This window comes from Saimiri boliviensis, chromosome 2 (genome assembly GCF_048565385.1).
Source record: "Saimiri boliviensis isolate mSaiBol1 chromosome 2, mSaiBol1.pri, whole genome shotgun sequence".
NCBI classification, from domain to species: domain Eukaryota; kingdom Metazoa; phylum Chordata; class Mammalia; order Primates; family Cebidae; genus Saimiri; species Saimiri boliviensis.
The window spans coordinates 9,781,846-9,801,224 of NC_133450.1; the positions used below are offsets into that span (position 1 = coordinate 9,781,846).

General features: G+C 51.3%; 1 protein-coding gene across 2 annotated transcripts in view; it reads right to left on the bottom strand.

Moving 5' to 3' along the window:
• The window catches only part of CORO2B (coronin 2B), a 152,320-nt gene that overhangs the window by 77,732 nt on the left and 55,209 nt on the right, over positions 1-19,379 (bottom strand). For both annotated transcript variants that reach the window (XM_039469245.2, XM_074392745.1), the window contains exon 2: positions 1,640-1,840. In XM_039469245.2, coding sequence (XP_039325179.1) covers positions 1,640-1,840 — 201 coding nt within the window. The remainder of the gene's footprint in view (positions 1-1,639; positions 1,841-19,379) is intronic.

Below are 19,379 nucleotides of genomic sequence, written 5' to 3' on the forward strand. Positions count from 1 at the left end.
CATGGCAGGGTGCCAGCAGCGGGTTTGAGCCTCAGTAAGAACCAGCCCACCTGTTCCTGGGGACCTGCAGGCCTGGATGGATGGAGCTGAGTGCATGCCTGAGGCAACAGAGATCCGAGGCCATCTGATTCAGGAGGGAAGGGAAATTGCATGTGAGGATCCTCCTGAATGTGTTAGAGTAGCTGTGAGCCTTTGCCAAGTTGACCAGCAGAGCGGATAACTTTCCCAGAAAAGTAACCAAACATCCTTAACGTGACGTGTGGTTCACTAGGAGCTTCACGTCTATCATCTCGCTTAAGGCCAACGTGGCGGATGCAGACAGAGGAGGATTTCTGATCCTGCTTTTACCATTACAGGAAAATAAGGGTCGGAGAGGTGAAGTGACATGCCCACAGTCGCAGGCTGGCAAGTGCAGAATGCAGACCTCTCTGTGCACCAGGCTCCGTCCTCAGTGTCCCCGCAGCTGCCCCTTTTGTGGAAAGGAAAATCTGTTCCAAATCTGTGCTCCCCCACTGTGGGTAGGAGAGACTGGAAAAATCCATTCTCCACTACCAGCTGACAGTGAATTTTGAGAACCAAAGCTTCCTTCCACATGCACCTCTTCCTCCCCCTGAGCGATTTGGCGGAGGGTGGGAGTGGGGATGAGTCAGCCTGGGAAGGGGGAACTCAGCCATAAACAAGTGAGACTGACAGCGAGCACTTTCCCTGAAGCGCGTGACCTCCCACGGGCCTCTGGGGACTCCGCCTGAATGGCTATGGCTTAAAAATTTCATGATCTAGGCTTTGCAGATTTAATCTGCTATATTCACGTAAGCAGCCACAGAAAGGGGAAACTCTTTAGATACGAGATGGAGGATGGGGAAGAAGGTAAATTATTTCCAGTCTCTCAGTGGAGAGCAATTAAAAAAAAAAAAAATGAGTGGGCTGGGCTCGGTGGCTCACGCCTGTAATCGCAGCACTTTGGGAGGCCGAGGCGGGTGGATCACCTGAGGTCAGGAGTTTGAGACCATCCTGGCCAACATGGTGAAACTCTGCCTCTACTAAAAATACAAAAATTAGCTGGGTGTGGTGGCACGTGCCTGTAATCCCAGCTACTTGGGAGGCTGAGGCAGGAGAATGGCTTGAACCTGGGAGGCAGAGGTTGCAATGAGCCGAGATCACGCCATTGCACTCCAGCCTTGGGGACAGAGCAAGACTTCATCTCAAAAAAAAGAGTGGATCATTTTTGCAGATGCTCGGTGTATAATACCTATGGCTGGGTCTTCATCCCTTCTGGCTCCAAACCAAGAGGACACTCAGGACTCAGGACACAGAGTGGTAGAGCTGGACCTGGTCTTGGACATCAGAGTGTTCCACTCCCTCAGGGAATGGAACCTTGTGTACACCAAGGGAGTGGCTTGTCCAAGTGCACACCTTTAGGCAAGCTCTAAAAAGCAATCTCAGGCCTGCTGGGTCAGGGCCTGCACTTGTTCTGCTGAATCTCAGGAAAACCCTAGAGAAGGCATAGTCACTAGATGCTTGATGAGGAAGTAAAAGGTGGGAACTCAGAGAGAAGAAGGGGCATCAGGCCCAAGAGAGACCAAGGAGGGCTTCTCTCTGCCCTGGGGCTGCAGCTGGGGTGAAGGTAGGGGCCACCTACCTGCTCCAGGGGGATGACGAGAAAGGAGCCGCCCCCTGCACTCTCGGTGACGATGGCCAAGAAGCGGGCGTTGACGGCACAGAAGTGGTTGTCGTGCACATTCTTGGTGATGGGGATCCCATCGAAGCAGTGCTCCCGGTTGGCCACCTTCCCGTAGACGTTCCGGAACTTGGAGCTACGGTATTGTGGACGCCAGGACATCTGTGAGGGGCCAGGAGAGACAAGGGTCAGGCTGGGCCTTGGGGGAGGGAAGCTGCGGCTCAGAGGTGCAGCAGGTGAGCAAGCCCAGTGTCCCCCACCAAAAAGAGGTGGAAAGGAAGGAGCATCAAGAACTCAGGGCACACTCCTGCGCCTAGCCCGTTCTAGTGGACTTAATCTTTTAATATCATCTTACACAAACAAAGATTGGCATAGGGGCTTTTGGTACACATGCCTACCCCACTTTCTTTTTTTTATTTTTATTTTTGTTTTTTTTTAATTGAGACGGAGTTTCGCCACGTTGGACACACTGGTTTCAAACTCCCGACCTCAAGTGATCCACCCGCCTCGGCCTCCCAAAGTGCTGGGATTACAGGCGTGAACCACCACGCCTGGACAGATACCCCACTTTCTAGAAAGGCTGTGGGGTCCTTTTTTACTCAGGAACCTATTATGTGATAGAGCAAAGCAACAACACACACACTCCCTTCTGAGTGTCTGGAACTGCGTTTGGTTCGGCATGGGAGGTGCGGACAGCAGAGACCAGCCTTCACCAAAATTGAGGACAACGTCATGGCAGGAGTAGGGTGGGGAGATGTCCCTCCATGTGCAAAAAGGCAACCTCCCTGCCTATTGTCATCCCCTCCTTGGATTCTCTAGTGTATCTAACCCACAAGTACACCCTCAGAAATCTCTTGAGTCCTGGATATTATCACCACGTCATCAGGTGCAGAGAGGTTAAGTGACTTGTCCAAGGCTGCACAGCTGAGTAGGACCATGAACACAGGTCTCCTGACTGAAAATCCAAGACTCTTCCTTTGCCAGATTGCCCTTTGGAGCAAGGTTTCTCAGAATGCGGCCCACAGATCACCTGTATCAAGGTCATCCGGGGTGGGGGAGGTCTCTGAACTTCCTATGCCATTTTTAAGAAATGCTGGTGACTGGGTCCCAGTCTAGACCTACTGAGTCCAATATTTTGAGGATGGAGTCCAGGAATCAGTACTTTTCCATCACAGCCGGAGAGTGTCACGTTGTGATGACAAAGCACACGATTGAAGTGATCTGGATTGCTGATTCACTACATGAGGCATTATTGTCTCGATCTGGATTGCTGAGTCACTACATGAGGCACTGCTGTCTTGGAGCACTTATGGAATCCATAGCGGACTTTGCATGAGTAACAAACTTCTGTTATAAGCTGCTATGATTTTGGAGTTAATGTGTTATTACAACATATCCTACCTAGCCTGTACACACATTGTGCAGGGTTTTGTTTTTGTTTTTTTCTTTGTTTGTTTTTGAAATGGGGTCTTACTCTGTCACCCAGGCTGGAGTGCAATGACGCGATCTCGGCTCACTGCAACCTACACCTCTGAAGGTTCAAGCGATTCTCTCACCTCAGCCTCCTGAGTAGCTGAAATTACAGGGGCGCACCACCATGCCCAGCTAATTTTTGCATTTTCAGTAGAGTTGGGGTTTCACCATATTGGTCAGGCTGGTCTCGAACTCCTGACCTCGGGTGATCCACCCACCTCAGCCTCCCAAAGTGCTGGGATTACAGGTATAAGCCACCGCACCCAGCCTTACTTTGTACACTTTTAAGTAGCTTATCATGCTCTCATTCTCTGTCTTAACAAAAGCAATAAAAAAAGGCATCAGCATATTGATCCGGTTTCCTTGCCTATCCACCACGTGAGACAGAAGCACACGGAAGCCTGAGAGCCCTGTTCTAGAGAATGGAGTGGAACCCCATCTCACCCCTCCCTGCCTACCACTGACAACACAGGCTCCAACTAACCAGCAAGAGATGTTCCAGTGGCTCCTACTGTATGTCAGCCCCAAACCAGGCACAGCAGAGAACACAGATGCGCATGTGTGGGTGGGTGGAGCACAGGATGGGTAGCCCTCAAAGGAGCTTAGCTTCACCATAGGATGCTGCCTTCTGTGGGGAATCCCTGCAAACGGGCTCCATTGCAGAGTGGCCCTTGGGTGCTGCCCTCCTGGTAGACACATATCTGAGTGCCGTGGGCCACAGCAAGTGCCCTGCCCAGCCCAAGGTATGGCATACAGCAGGGCTCCACGAGTGCTTTGTAAAAATATGCTTCTGGCCCAACAGACATTGGCCTCATCTATCCCCTTCCCTTCTGCCATATCTCCTGATGTGCTTTGAGTCTCCCACCCCATCTCAGGACAGAAAGGGGCAAGCTTATTTCTTCACCGAAATCTCCCCAGGGAGGAAAAATGAAAGGAAACGCCACCACAGGATCAGGAAACCAACACTGGGAATTTGTCTGAAAACGAAACTCTGCTTTTTACTTTCTTTTTTTTTTTTTTTTTTTCGAGAAGATGAGTTGTATACTCTGTTGCCGAGCCTGGAGTGCGGTGGTGCACTCAGCTCACGGCAGCCTTTGCCTCCCAGGCTCAAGCGATCCTCCAGCCTCAGCCTCCCAAGTAGCTAGGAGCACAGGCGTGTGCCACCACATCCAGCTAATTTTTGTATTTTCAGTTGGCTGGGCTGGTCTGGAACTCCTGACCTCAGGTGATTCACCTGCCTTGGCCTCCCAAAGTGCTGGAATTACAGGCGTGAGCCACCATGCCTCCCAGCCTGCATTTGATTTAAATCAAGCCAGGAGCGAAGTCACAAAGGCCTGTTTATTGAAGGAAGAAGTTCAGAATCCAGGAGAATCCCAGGGAAGACTCCTCACCTTCAGACACATCCTCTTCCACTAATTCTCTCAGCCCCAATCCCCTCTTCTCCACTGTCTCTTCCCCACTTCCGAAGGTTGCCCTCCAACCACCAGGGCCAGTCTCCCTGCTCTCCACTCCTCCTGACTTCCCTGGCTTTGCCCACCCTGTGTCCCTGTCCCACCTGCCTTCTCTCTCTGCTGAGTTCTGCCCCAGACTGTCTGTATAACAGTCATGCTGGAGAGGCAGGAGCACTGGCTGGGAGCCTGGTGGGTCACTGCTGACTGCCCCTTCCCTTCCACAGCCCGACTGTGTGACCTCAGGCAAGCCCCTCCCTGCTGCAGGCTGACTGTGTGACCTCAGCAAGCCCCTCCCCTCCCATGCTGACTATGTGACCTCAGCAAGCCCCTCCCCTCTCCAGGCTGACTGTGTGACCTCAGCAAGCCCCTCCCCTCCCATGCTGACTATGTGACCTCAGCAAACCCCTCCCCTCTCCAGGCTGACTGTGTGACCTCAGGAAGTCCCTCCCCTCTCCAGGCACTGGCTCCTCATCAGGACATCAGCTATTCCCAAAGTGGAGTCCCAGTAGTCCTTCACATGGTACAGAGATGAAGTTTTTCATTTTAGCCATTCGTGTGTGTTTATTTTAATTTGCTTTAGAAAAAATATAACTTGCATGCCAAATCCATTATTTCACAGACACCTACTGCTAATGAGGCTAAGTTTTAAAAAGTGAATCAATTCAAAGAAAAATACAGTATGAAAAGCATAGTATGGGTGGTTGGTGGACCTGGCAAAAGTTCAATCTGAAGTGAGAACACTGGGTATTGCTCTGTCTTTTCCACGCAGAACATTCTTGATGCCAGTTTCCACAGAAGAGAAAGGAGGTGTTGAGCTTGCTCACTCCAACCTGCTGTTCCTTGCTGGTGCAGTTCTAACCTGGAATGTCTTCTCTGTGCAGCCAACTCTCAGCTTTTTTTTTTGAGATGGAGTCTTGCTCTGTCACCCAGGCTGGAGTGCAACGGCCTGATCTTGGCTCACTGAAACCTCTGCCTCCTGGGTTCAAGCAATTCTCCCATGTCAGCCTCCTGAGTAGCTGGGACTACAGGCACACATCACCACACACGGCTAATTTTTGTATTTTTAGTAGAGACGGGGTTTCACCATGTTGGCCAGGATAGTCTCGAACTCCTGACCTCATGATCTACCTGCCTTGGCCTCCCAAAGTGCTGTGATTACAGGCGTGAGCCACCGCGCCCGGCCATACCCTCAGCCTTTAAGGCCCGACTCACTCTGACCTCCATAGGTCATGGTGACCTCCTCAAAATCCATGGACAGTCAGCACCTTTCCCTCAGCTCCTAGTGTAGAGCTTGTCCTAGCCACTCTCATCCTGGGGGGTGGGTCGCTGCTCTGTAATGGCAGGAAGTGATACTAGGGTCTTCTGAAAGGGACTGAAGACTAGTTTGCACTTTTCCCAGGCAGCACAGATGAGTCCTGGAGGCCATGGGGAGATCTGCTAGGCAAGTGTCCTGGTGGCAGCCCCCAGCCCATCTGTGAAGGGAGCCCAGCCTGGCAGGGAGACAGATGGTACAGTTCAGCACCCACCAGAACCCAGGGCTTAGGGAACCACTTCACACACCATGTCTGGTGAGCAGGGATGGCAAGTTCTGTCTCCAACCCCAGCACAGCCTGTGGCTGGGCACTGGGGATGGTCCGCACAAGGCCTGTTTCTAGACCGAGTGCCCAGCTCTGTGTTCTTCCCCGTGCAGACTTCACCGCAGGCTCTCCTGGGGGACTACACGGGGAAGGGCCACAGGAACTGGACTGGAAGCCACGCGGACCTAGATTCAAATCCCAAGCCTGTAATGTGACTTGACCTAACCTCTCTGTGCCACCTCCATCTACTCCCATATTAAAGAGGCTAGCAGGCCAGGTACAGTGCCTCATCCCTGCAATCCCAGCACTTTGGGAGGTTGAGATGGGTGGATCACAAGGTCAGGAGATTGAGACTATCCTGGCCAACATGGTGAAACCCAGTCTCTACTAAAAATACAAAAATTAGCTGGGCATGGTGGTGCACGTCTGTAATCCCAGCTACTCGGGAGGCTGAGGCAGGAGAATTGCTTGAACCCAGGCGGCAGAGATTGCAGTGAGCCAAGATCATGCCACTGCACTCCAGCCCAAGCGACAGAGACTCCATCTCAAAAATAAAAATAAAAAAAAGGCTAGGCCGAGTGAGGTGACTCACTCTTGTAATACCAGCATCTTGGGAGACTGAGGCAGACAGATCGCTTGAACCCAGGAGTTGGAGACACCAGCCTGAGCAACATAGCAAAACCTCGTCTCTACCAAAAACATACAAAAACTTAGCCAGGCATAGCGTTACGCACCTATATCCCAGCTACTTGGGAGGCTAAGGTGGGAGGATGGCTCGAGCCTGGGAGGTGGAGGCTGCCGTGAGCTAAGATTGCACTACTGCACTCCAGCCTGGCGACAGAGCCGATCCCTGTCTCGAAAAAATAAATGAAAAATAAAGGTAGCTAATCAGCCCCATCTCCTCCAAGGGCTTGGGAGGAGCCGATGCCAAGCTGCCTGTGATGTGCCCAGCACAGGACATGCTGACCTGATAGGCTCACCTGAGCCCACCGGGCAATGCGCCCACTTACCCCAGGTTCCCCAGGTGGAGCGCTCAGCGGCCCGCAGTTCCTGTGCCTGCTTTCCCATCTGACTTCACCTGTTGCTCGTCCACCCTCCCCCTTCTCCTTTTCCCTGCTCCTTCTGCTTCCTCCCACTCTCTGCCCTTCTTTCCTCTCTCCCCCTTCACCCCAGCTCCCCAGTCCTTAGGGTGTAGACAAAGGAAGGAGGCATTTGTGGTGAAGGCTCTGGGGGCACGCGTGTGGTCTTCCTGAATGACACTCCTTGTCCATCTCCTGTTGCCGCCCACAGCCCAGCTAGCACTTCTGAACTGGATGCTGTGTCCTGGGGGACCGCAGCGCTCAGGCTTGGGGTGAGCAGGCATGTTCTCGCACCGAGCATGCTCCCCAGGGATGGGCCTGGGCAGCCCCTAGAATGAGGCCGGCCTGCTTCCTGGGAAGAATGGAGAGTGTCTGTCTCTCCAAGGGCTTGCTCTCAGCAAGCCTGCGCTGGCCTCTCCACAGTGGCTGGTAGGCTGGAGCTGGATCTCCATGGAGATTCTCTCAGCAGGGCTTTTGGAAGGGCCAGGGGAAGGGAGGTCAGGGGTTGCCACTGATCAATGGCCCCACGTCCCTGGGTCTGAAGTTCCAGGTGAACCTATACAGAAAGTGTTCACCTGGGACCCTGAGCTGGGAGTCTGCAGTCCTGACTCTGCTCCCCATTCAGACTCCTACTGACCTTGGGAGAGACACTTCCCGGCTCCAAGCACCAGTTGCCCCTCCCTCTTTACCCCAGCCCTTCTCTTTCTTTCTACTCCTGTGGAATTATGGGAAAAGAACTTGCAAAAATCATGACTCCTGCTTCCTTATTACTTCAGCATGCATTTCCTACAAAGGAGGGCAATTTCCTTAGCACATCACCATCATCATAATCTAAGAAAACTGACCATGCGTCAATACCACGTAATGCCCAGTCCATGTTTAAATTCCCCCAAATGCCTTTTATAGCTATTTTAGTTTTTGAAGTAGGATTCAGTGAATCCTAGGTTCATGTGTTACATTTGGTTGTGATCTCTTTTTTGCCTTCTTTAACCTAGAACACTCCTATCACCCCCCCCCCTTTTTTTTTTTTTTTTTGAGATGGAGTTTCAATTTTGTTGCCGAGGCTGGAGTGCAATAGTGTGATCTCAGCTCACTGCAACCTTTGCCTTCCAGGTTCAGGCGATTCTCCTGCCTCAGCCTCCCCAGTAGCTGGGATTACAGGCATGGACCACCACACCTAGCTAATTTTGCATTTTTAGTAGAGATGGGGTTTGTCCATGTTGGTCAGGCTGGTCTCGACCTCCCAACCTCAGGTGATCCACCCACCTCAGCCTCCCAAAGTGTTGGGATTACAGGCGTGAGCCACTGCACTCACCTTTTGATTTTATTTATTTATTTAATGGCATTGCCTCCTGGAAGACACTAGGTCAGTTGTCTTATAAAACGTTCCAATGATTTGTCTCATGACGCTTTGTGGCATTGCCGAAGTTGTCCCTGTGTCCCTGGTACACGTTAAGAGTTAGGTCTCAGGCCTTGATTTGATTCGAGTTAAAATGTCCTCATTTTTAGTCACTTGGCTTTGTTAAAGCATGAGAAAAGAGAGGAGAGAGCAGAGGGAATGCATAAGCACACACCTGGTCTGGCTGGTAGCAGTGAGGAGGCCACCTGGCCAGTGCCAAGGGTTTGTTCTGGAAGGTGATGGACAGAGGCTGGAAGGCCAGGCCAGGCGCCAGTACACGCTGTGGGCCAAAGCTGGGTGTCTGCAGGAGGACATGCATGACTAAGGGGCTGACCTCACTGTGAGGTCAGATGCATGGGTATGCAGGCAAGGAACAGAAAAGGCTCCTCCCTGCTCTGCCAGAGAGACGAGGCTGTGTTAAAGCTGCAACTGGGGAAAGGGCCCAGATCTCAAGGGGAAATCGGTGGGGCTGGCCAAGAGGTGACCTGAAAATCTGGCCCTTTGTCCTTTACCCCTAAAGACCCTGCCCAGATCCTGGTAGATTCCCCCTGATTGGTTCTAGTGACAGCAGGACACATGCTCTCTGAATCTTTTGGGACCAGTGAGCACCAGGCGTAAGATTGGGACATGTTGGTTTTGAGATTACTTTTCAAGATTCGTTTTGAACTCCATTAAAAAAAAAGGACTTCCTTTTTTCTTTCTCTCTCTCTCTTTTTTTTTTTTTAGATGGAGTTTAACTTTTGTTGCCCAGGCTGGAGTGCAATGGCACGATCTCGGCTCACCGCAACCTCTGCCTCCGCCTCCCAGGTTCAAGCAATTCTTCTGCTGAAGCCTCCCAAGTAGCTGAGATTACAAGCATGTGCCACCATGCCCAGCTTATTTTCTATTTTTAGTAGAGATGGGGTTTCTCCATATTGGTCAGGCTGGTCTCGAACTCCCAATCTCAGGTGATCCACTTGCTTCAGCCTCCCAAAGTGCTGGGATTACAGGCGTGAGCCACCACACTTGGCCAAGAGGACTTTCTTAATGGTTAGAGCTGCCTAACTTGGAAAAAGAAGCTGCCTTGATAGGTAGTGAGCTTCCCATCCCTGGTGGAGGGTGGGTTCAAGATTTAGGTAGATGACCTCTGGCTAAGGACAATGTGGAATAGATAGAACTAGATCGCCTTCCAGTCCTGATATTAAATAGAGTCCCTCTACTTTATTAAAGACATCATGTTGGAACACAGAGGAGCTTTGGGGTCTGCCATCCTGGTTCTGCCACCCTGGCTGGGGGCCTTCCTCCTCTGTATTCCCCTATTTCGGTTTGATTGCTGTGACCCTGAATGACAACAGCTCTTAAATGGCAATAGCTGTTGTTAGGGCATCCCACAGAGCTGATTAATACTTGGCACTGACTTCAAGCTTTAGATATGCATGTGTTCTTTCTCCAGTTACTAGATTGTAAGTTAGCAGATCGTCCAACTCCTTCTGGCCCCTGCACAGCCCCACCCCACTTTTTGCCTAGTTCAGGGCTCCCTTACGGCTGAGCCTCATAGTGACTCTGGTTGGATCATCTCAGTACGGTGGAGAGGAGGCAAGAACCAAGGTCGGGCACAAGGAGGTGCCTCCTTCAGGAACCTCACTCCAGAGCTGTGACTCCAGCCTGCTGAGGTTTCACATTTTATTTTCAGGCTGATATGCTGCCCTTGCCCACAGGATGAGGGTCTGGTCTTTCCCCTCCCTCATGAGCCGTTCCTCTACCACATTCTTCCTTGTGGTCACACAGCCCTGTCTCCATTAGGCTCCTTGTCACCAGGATACCAACACCTCTGAATCCAGTACTGCTGTCAGGCTGGACCCAGTGAGTCCCTTGCTGTTTTTTTTTTTTTTTCAATTGCATTTTAGGTTTTGGGGTACATGTGAAGAGCATGCAAGATTGTTGCACAGGTACACACATGGCAGTGTGATTTGCTGCCTTCCTCCCCTTCACCTATATCTGGCATTTCTCCCCATGCTCTCTCTCCCCACCTCCCCACCCCTTGCTGTTGATAGCACAGAATCAGCAAGGGGCCAGTGCCTGCAGAACCACCCTGAAAAGCCCGCCTACAGTCATGATCCTCTCCAGGCACCACCTCAGTCAGCCCTGCTGCTGTCCAGCAGGCAGAGCTAGCCAGGTGCTACAATCCCATGTATAACATAGAGTGTATATGTGACTAAAGGAGGGGTTAAGAGACTTGTCCAAAGTCACAAGCTATCAAAACGGTGTGGCCAAGACTTCAGCCAAGAACTTCTGACTCTTCGTCTACTGTTCTCTCTCTCTCTTTTTTTTTTGACAGAGTTTCGCACTGGCCCAGGCTGGAGTGCAGTTGCACTATCCCGGCCCACCGCAACCTCTGCCTCCCGGGTTCAAGTGATTCTCCTGCCTCAGCCTCCCAAGTAGCTGGGACTCCAGGGATGTATCAGCATGCCCGGCTAATTTTGTATTTTTAGTAGAAATGGGGTTTCTCCATGTTGCTCAGGCTGGTCTCGAACTCCCAACCTCAGGTGATCTGCCCGCCTCAGCCTCCCAAAGTGCTGGGATTACAGATGTGAGCCACCACCCCCCGCCCCTACTGTTCTTTTCAGTACAACACACATCTCCTCCTTCAGCCTCTCCACCTCAACTCTTATCCCTCCCCAGTAGCTCCAAAAATATAAAGCCCTACACAAAAGCATAAAGAAACTGTACAGTAGGCAGGGTTTTAGGAGTCAGAAAGAATCCGGTGGTTTCTATCTTGGCTCTGCTACTTGTTAGCAGTACGACTTAGGACTAGTTACTCAACCTCTCTGAACATCAGTTTCCTTAACTGTAAAATGAGAATAGTGTCATCCAGCTCACTGGATACAATGATGTGACCAAATGCAAAATGGCTGGCAAAGTGTCTGGCCCAGGATGGGTACTTGCTCAACGCTAGCTCTCCCCTCTCTCTTCTCCTGTGAGGGAGAGTCTCTGATTTCAAATAATCAAGTGTTTACTTGGGGAGGTCAGGCTTTGCCAGGAGAAGGAGGAGAGGGCTGGGCTGGGCTGGGCTGGGCTGGGCTGAAGATCAGGAGGAGGGAGGGAGAGGTTCTGGATTCCAGATGTACACAGCTGCTGGGCCTGCTCCCTGGCAGCCTCTCCCTGGGCCCAGGGCCATCCTGGTCTCCCTCCCAGATGGGGAGGGCCCGGAAGGAAGAAGTAGTCATTTTGCAGCTGAATGGCCCTATAGCCTCTCAAGAAATGTAGCATGGCTTTTTATCTCCTCTGAGATAATCACTATGTACACTCCACATGGAAGCAAATTGTATCCTGTATCTCAAAAATGATTTATTGTGGCCAGCGGGTGCATTTGCTAGATGATGACAAGACTAAAATTTAGTTTTTAACTGGAACACAAAAATGTAAGAGGAGAGCTTTTTTAGTTTCTGACTCAGGTGAGGGGGCAACGTGGCTACAGTCACATCGCAGGGCTGGAGGAAGTCCCCCGGGAAAGGGCTGTGTACCACGGGGAGTCCAGGAGAGCTCTCAGATCTGCCCTGGTAGCTCCCACAGGGCAGCCCATCAGGACATATGGCAGAGCCACTCCCTGCTCATGTGCTGTCAGAGAAAGACTGGCACTTTCCATCTCGTTTGGTCACTAGCTGTGTGACATGGGACAAGCCACCTTCCTTCTCCAGGCTCAGTGTCCTGTTCTGGGGTATGTGGGTACCAACTGCACCTGGGTCCTGGAATCTACATGAAGATGGAACGTGAGAACGCAAGAGAAAAAGAGTGTGACACTGTAATGAATGAAAGACGCTGTTATCAACAGCTCCATCTCATCCACAGCATTCTGGGTCGTGAGCGAGAGCTGATCATCTGTTCCTCCTCCACCCAGGAAAGCTGGACACACAGTCATGTTTCCAAGCTGGAGGGAGCAGAGGGAGCCTGCCCACAGTCCCAAGGAGCTCACCAGCCTGGGCAGTAATTCCCAGTGGACTCCAGGCTTCAGCGCCCTCCTCTGTAAAATGACTCAGCCAAACAGACAGGGAGGTGCTCGAACTGCACATTTCCCTCAGCATAGCGTCTCCCAGACCCCTGCCCTGATCAATTCCAAACTTGGTTATGCATCAGAACCATCTGAGGAGTGCGTGATGAAGGCATGTATCTGTCGAACCAAGAGAGTATCTGCTCTTGCCTGAGCACCGAAGACTAGGCTCAAATTGCACCATAGGGTAGCTACCAGCCACATATGGCTGTTTAAATTCAGGTTAATTAAAATTAAATTTAAAATTCCTCCTCAATTAGACTAATCACATATCAAGTGCCCAATAGGCACGTGTGGCTAGTGGCTACCACATGGGACAGCAGAGATTACAGAGCATTTCCATCACGGCGGTGTGTTCCATTGGACAGCACTGGGAGAAAAGACATCAGGTAGCTCCTGAGAGAAGTCATCACTTAGCCCCTAAAAGTCATCAGTTAGTCCTGAAAGTTCCTGGGTAGGGTGTACAGGCACTTAGGAAGGGCGTGATTTGGAGTCACTCGACTGTCTTTCCCCACATCTCTGGCAAACGTGGAATTCTTGGGTTCCAGGCCAGCTCTCCTACCAATTCACAGGGCCTCTTGGGCAAGCCCCTCATTCTTCTCATCCATGAAATGGGAATTCCTCCTGGTCACCTGGCTCTGTCCTGCCTGCCTCATGCTATCAAGGAGTCGATCAAAGCCAAGTGGGAACAGGCAGGGCTAGGACGGCACCTTCTCAACAGTCTCTAGATGCTCTACGCAGCATGCATCCACCACCCAATGCAAGCCCAGCCAGAGACATGGTCTACTCTGTACCAGGGCTCTGCCCCGAATCCCTGCAGCCTGTCCTGTTCTGATGAACCAGGCTGGACATGTGAGGAGAAGCCTGCAGCCTCCTCTGCCTCAGTCTCTTCAAGACAGCTTCCCACCTCCCCCAGGATGGTCACTGAGCTGGGAAACGGTCCCCGAGGCCCCAGATTCCTTGCTGTGCTCCCGTTACTCTTGGCTTATCACACTAACAACAACAGCTGACGTGTGTTCAGTGCTTACAATGAGCTAAGCATTTTACATTCATTATATCCCGCAATCCTTAAAATAACCCTGAGACATAGGTACAATTATCATCCCCATTTCCAGATGCGCCTGGGTTTGTCCAAGTCCCTTAAGTGGAGGAGCTGGGATCTGATTCAGAGCTGTCACCAGGGTCTCTGCTTGATTTATCTGCTCCCAAACGACCCGGGCTGTCGTTGAGGGTGGGACTGCAGCTCATTCTTCCTTATTTTCCCAGGCTTACCATTGGGCTTAACATCATCTTGATAAATGGTTACTAAATATATGAGTGAGGGAAGGAATAGGAGGGCAGGGACAAGGAAGAGCAACCCAAGTCTTTGCCTCCAGGCCCGTGAACGTCCCCTTGTCCCCATATTCGCAGGACCAGATCCCACAATATCCACTCTGCACAGAGAGCCACGCAAAGGAAATGTCCGCGTCCCCACAGGCCTAACTTTTCCTCCATGTGGTCCTGCCGCCAAAAGGCTTTCATGGAACCATATCCTGCCCGAGCAGAAAAGGACTCACGAGTCCACTAAGTCCAGCCTCTCAAGTTCATAGACAGGCCCGGAGAGGAGGAGTGACTTGCCCAAGGTCACACAGCAGGGTCTCTGGATGACCAGTCCGCACTGCAAGCTTCCTGCCGTGGGGGTGGTAGGATCTGGGGCTGCCGCCTCTCCCCTGCAGGCAGATCCCGTGGGAGTCTGGCTGGCTGGGTAGGCAGTGGCAGAGCAGCACCCAGGCCCCACCCAGGGAAGCATCCAGGCTCCATTGGGGTTCTGCGTTCTATGTTTCTCTGGCCAAGCAGAGAGCGGCGGTGGAACTCAAAGCACAGATGGTTTCTATTTGCAGCCACTGAGGCTGGTCTATGCCAGACTCCTGACCTATTTTGAGGAACTGAGGGCCCCGCTGGCTCAGAGATGGCCTCCAACTTGCACCCCCTTAGCCCAAAGTCTGGCAGGAGATAGGTGGTTCAAGTCCAGTGGGGAGAGGAGTGAAGGCGGAAAACCTTTGAAAATGAGGCCAGGGTGGACGGTCTGTAAGCTCAAGCTCCAGGGAACAGATCCTCGGAATGCGAGCTCCAGGTCACCTGCCTCAGAATCACCTGAAGTGCTTGTGGAAATGCAGGCTCCCGGGCCCCACTTCTAGCCTCCAGAATCACACACTGTGGGATTGGGCCAGGGAATGTGTATTTTAACCAAGCCCACAAGGTGATTACTGTTTGGGATCTTTGCTATTCACTGGACTGCCTGGCATTACCTGGGAGCTGGTTAGAAATGCAGAATCCCAGGCCTTGACTCAAATCACCCTTGACTCAAATCAGAATCTATGGTCGAACACGGTGGTGTCCAGGTGGTTCACACAGATGATTAAGTTGAGAAACACTCTCCAGCTCAGTGCTTCTCACACTTGGACATGCACCACAATTACCCAGTGGGCTTGTGAAAAAAGATTGCTGAGCCCCGGAGTTTCTGATTCAGGAAGTCTAGGAAGGGGCCTGAGAATCTGCATCCCTAACAAGTTTCCAACTGATGCTGAAGCTACTGGTCCCGGAACCAGACTTTAGTCCCCGAGCGGCAGTGCTTCAAGGAGCACTGGGCCCTCTGAAGCTTCAGCTCTGTGACCCTGCATCTGTCCCTTTACCTCTCTGATCCTCCGTCAGAAAAATGGATACAATTCATATTTTTCCTAGGATGGTTATGAGGATCCAGTGAAATAGTACTGTGTGTGAACGTGCTTTGTAAACTGTGACTGCTCAACAAAAATTATTTTATCAATCAATCTGCACCTTCAAAAGTGCTTTGGGTCATCCCATTTGCCCTTGACAGCCACCCTGTTGGCCGGCAACTGAGTAAAAGATGAGGGATGCCTAATGTGTCCTTCAAGGGCTTTACTCTGCATTTCTAGACTGCCATGCACAAGATTGGGCACACAGTAAGCACTCAATAAGGGCTGGTGGAATTCAACTCAGGACTTCTGGTTTTCAGCCCAATTCCTTTTCCACAGCAGGTCCTACTTCCCATACCCTCCATCATGGCCCCCAGCCTCTTGGTAGGCGAGGCTGAACAACTTTTTTTTTTTTTGAGACTGTTTCACTCTTGTTACCCAGGCTGGAGTGCAGTGGCACCATCTTGGCTCACTGCAACCTCCGCCTCCCGAGTTCAAGCAATTCTCCTGTCTCAGCCTCTCGAGTAGCTGGGATTACAGGCACACACCACCATGCCCGGCTAATTTTGTGTTTTTAATAGAGATGGGGCTTCTCCATGTTGGTCAGGCTGCTCTCGAAACCCAGCCACTGAACAACTTTTTAAAAAGGCTGTTTCATAGTCAAGGCTAAAGGCTGAGCTGGGGAGATGCCAGGCACAGCTGCCACTGCCAAGGCACCCTGCCTGTGACATACGCTGCCCAAGTCTCAGGATAACTGGGATCCTGTGTTCAGAGCGCCTGGCCTGCCCCTGGCCCACAGCCAAGACCATGCTCTCTGTCACCTGGTAATACAGAAAAAGATGGACGTATAAACTGTCCCTGGAGAAATGTGGTAACTGGCGATGGGTCTTCCCCTTCCCAAGAGATAATCTATCTACATTACAGCCAGGGGATGGCATGGTATAGAAGGATGGTCTGCTGGCTCTGTTGCAGCATCTCTGTTAGAGTAAAAGGAAGCCCATCTCTCATGCCCCAAATGAGAAAAGAGAAGCTGAAGTTCTTTATATTACTGCTAATCATTTTGGGTATAAAAAAGAGTAGTAAATCAAATTGTCCATAGAGAAATAGATACCAGGCCACAGGCACGGAGCTTATTTGGAGATAAACTCTTTGCACTGCCCACCCTGCATCGTCCCCAAGGAGGAAGAGAGAGAGAGAGAGAGAGAGAGAGAGAGAGAGGGGAGAGAGAGTGTGTGTGTGTGCATGCATGCATGTGTGTGTAGGAGTTACCATTTCCTCTTGGACTTTGGAAACAATTCAAGGGGCCTCACCAGCTGAGGGTCTAGAAACTAGAGCAGAAACTTTTTTTTTAAATTAAGCTTAATGTTACTGAGGAAATCAATGGGTTTTTGTTTGAAAACACCCCTGATGACTGTCTCATGATGTTCTCCACCTCTCACTTGCTGTCTTGTAAAAAGAATCCAGTAGTTAATTTAGGACCCAACAAGGAAGGAGGAGTCTTCCTGGGATTTGTGGCCGACAACTTCCCTACAACGACCTCTGTTCCCCCAGTTCACAGGGGAGGCCTCCTCACTCTAGGTGGGCACGTAGCATCCCTCATGACCCTCCAGTGCACAGCTCTGCTCCCTTGGAGTGACCCACATTCAATGGTGACAGCAAAACCAACCAGCTCCTCCCCTTGAAGGGTTTAAATGTGAGCTACATTGCGCCACTGGTTGGTGGCAGAGGCAGAAGCCATAAGCGGAGGGAAGGGAGATGGAGAGAAGGTCAGAGAGGAATGTAAAGGGAATTGTTGTCGTTTTAAAATCCTGTTAGTGCACTGTATTCTGCATTTACTAGGTGTGACCTTCCTGCTCTCCCTCTAAATGACACCCGTTTATTGGCTGGTCATGGTGGCTCACACCTGTAATCCCAGCACTTTGGGAGGCCAAGGCAGGCAGACCGCTTGAGGTCAGGTGTTTGAGACCAGCCTGACCAACATAGTGAAACCTGTCTCTACTAAAAATACAAAAAGTTAACCAAGCGTGCTGGCACATACCTATAGTCCCAGTTACTCAGGAGGCTGAAGCACCAGAATCACTTAAATTCAGGAGGCAGAGGATGTGGTGAGCCGAGACTGCGCCACTGCACTCCAGCCTAGGTGACAGAGCAAGACTCTGCCTCCAAAAAAATACAAAAATACAAAATAAATAAATGACATCCATTGATCTAGGGAGAGTTCGGACTGTCGAAGCAGGACTCAAAAAATTCACATTCTGGGCCAGGCACGGTGGCTCACACCTGGAATCCCAGCACTTTGGGAGGCCGAGGCGGGCGGATCACAAGGTCAGGAGATCGAGAGCATCCTGGCTAACACAGTGAAACCTCGTCTCTACTAAAAATACAAAAAATTAGCTGGGCGTGGTGGTGTGCACCTGTAATCCCAGCTACTTGGGAGGCTGAGGCAGGAGAATCGCTTGAACCCAGGAGGCAGAGATTGCAGTGAGCCGAGATCGTGCCACTGCACTCCAGCCTGGGTGCCAAAGTGAGACTCCACCTCAAAAAGAAAAAAAAAAAAAAAAATTCACATTCTGACATCCAAGATAGGATTCTGCAGCTCCAAAATATCTTAAGAGCCAGAATTGTCGAGAGAGGACTTTTCTCAACTCCCATCTCTCCATGTTAGCAAATGACTCCATCACAGAGAGGTCCTGTCTGGTTGACTCCATCACAGGGAGGTCCTGGCTGAACACCAGGTAGAGGGGGAAAGTCTGGCCCTTACAGCCTGCAGGACTGTGGGTTGGGAAGGGAATTAGAGAAGTGGATGTTCAGGAGTGTGCCCAGATTTCCCGTACTTGGGGCCAGAACCTCAGGGTGAAATGCATTGAGGGTCCTCTGCCTCGGAACATAGGAGTGTCTCTCCAACCTACTGGCTGAGATTCTGGAAGGAGAAAGGACACTGTTCAAAGCAGTGGGTCAAACAGAAGTTGGCTTCACTGAATGAGATGATGAGGGGTCAGGCCAGAGAGCCTGGAGCATGCCCTTGAGCCTCCTTTGGTGCCTGGCTGGTGGAGAGGACCCAGCAGTCCCTGCACAGCCCCAAGGCAGGGTCTGAGAGCCACAAGCCAGTGAAAGATTGCCACGGGCAGGGGCAAAGCGTGGCCTCAGAGGCTGTGGGTCAGATAGTCTAGGCCTGGGCAAGGTGTAGTGAGATTCAGGTTCTGAAATCTGCAAGGCCAGCCAGGGCCCCACTGGGGATGCATCCTGCTATCAGGGCCAAGAGTCAAAGGGACCACGAGTTTGTCAGCTGTAGACATCAGCAGGAGATACCCAAAGAATGCTCTGGGAGAAGACAGACCAGCTACACCTCAGGGACATCAGCCAAGACACGTTTAAGGTCCACTGGGGAGCCAGGGCCCTTTTCCTCCAACCCGTGAAGTCACATGAGACTGGTCCAGCTCCATCCACAGAGGCCAGAGGAAAAGCTCTGAAAGATGATTCCTTTGGAGTCATCCAAACAGATGTCAAATTACCCCCACCAGGCATGGTGGCTCATGCCTGTAATCCTAGCATTTTGGGAGACTGAGGCAGGTGGATCACTTGAGGTTAGGAGTACAAAACCAGCCTGGCAACATGGTGAAACCCCATCTCTACTAAAAATACAGAAAAAAAATTAGCCAGGCATGGTAGTGTGTGCCTATAATCCCAGCTACTTAGGAAGCTGAGGCAGAAGACTCGCTTGAACTTGAGAGGTGGAGGTTGCCATGAGCCAAGATTGCACCACTGCACTCCAGCCTGGGCGACAGAGCAAGACTCCATCTCAAACAACAACAAAATTATCCCCCAAAGGGTGAACCTATACATTGTAAATTACTCAATCAGACCTACTCCACCGGACCGAGCTGAATGTGTTTTTTCTGCTACCTACCAGGTGGGGCTCCCGGATGACACCCGACAAGCTTCACAGGAAACAACCTTGTCTTTTCTTTGCACATCCAAGTCATCAGGGCTGCCAGCTCA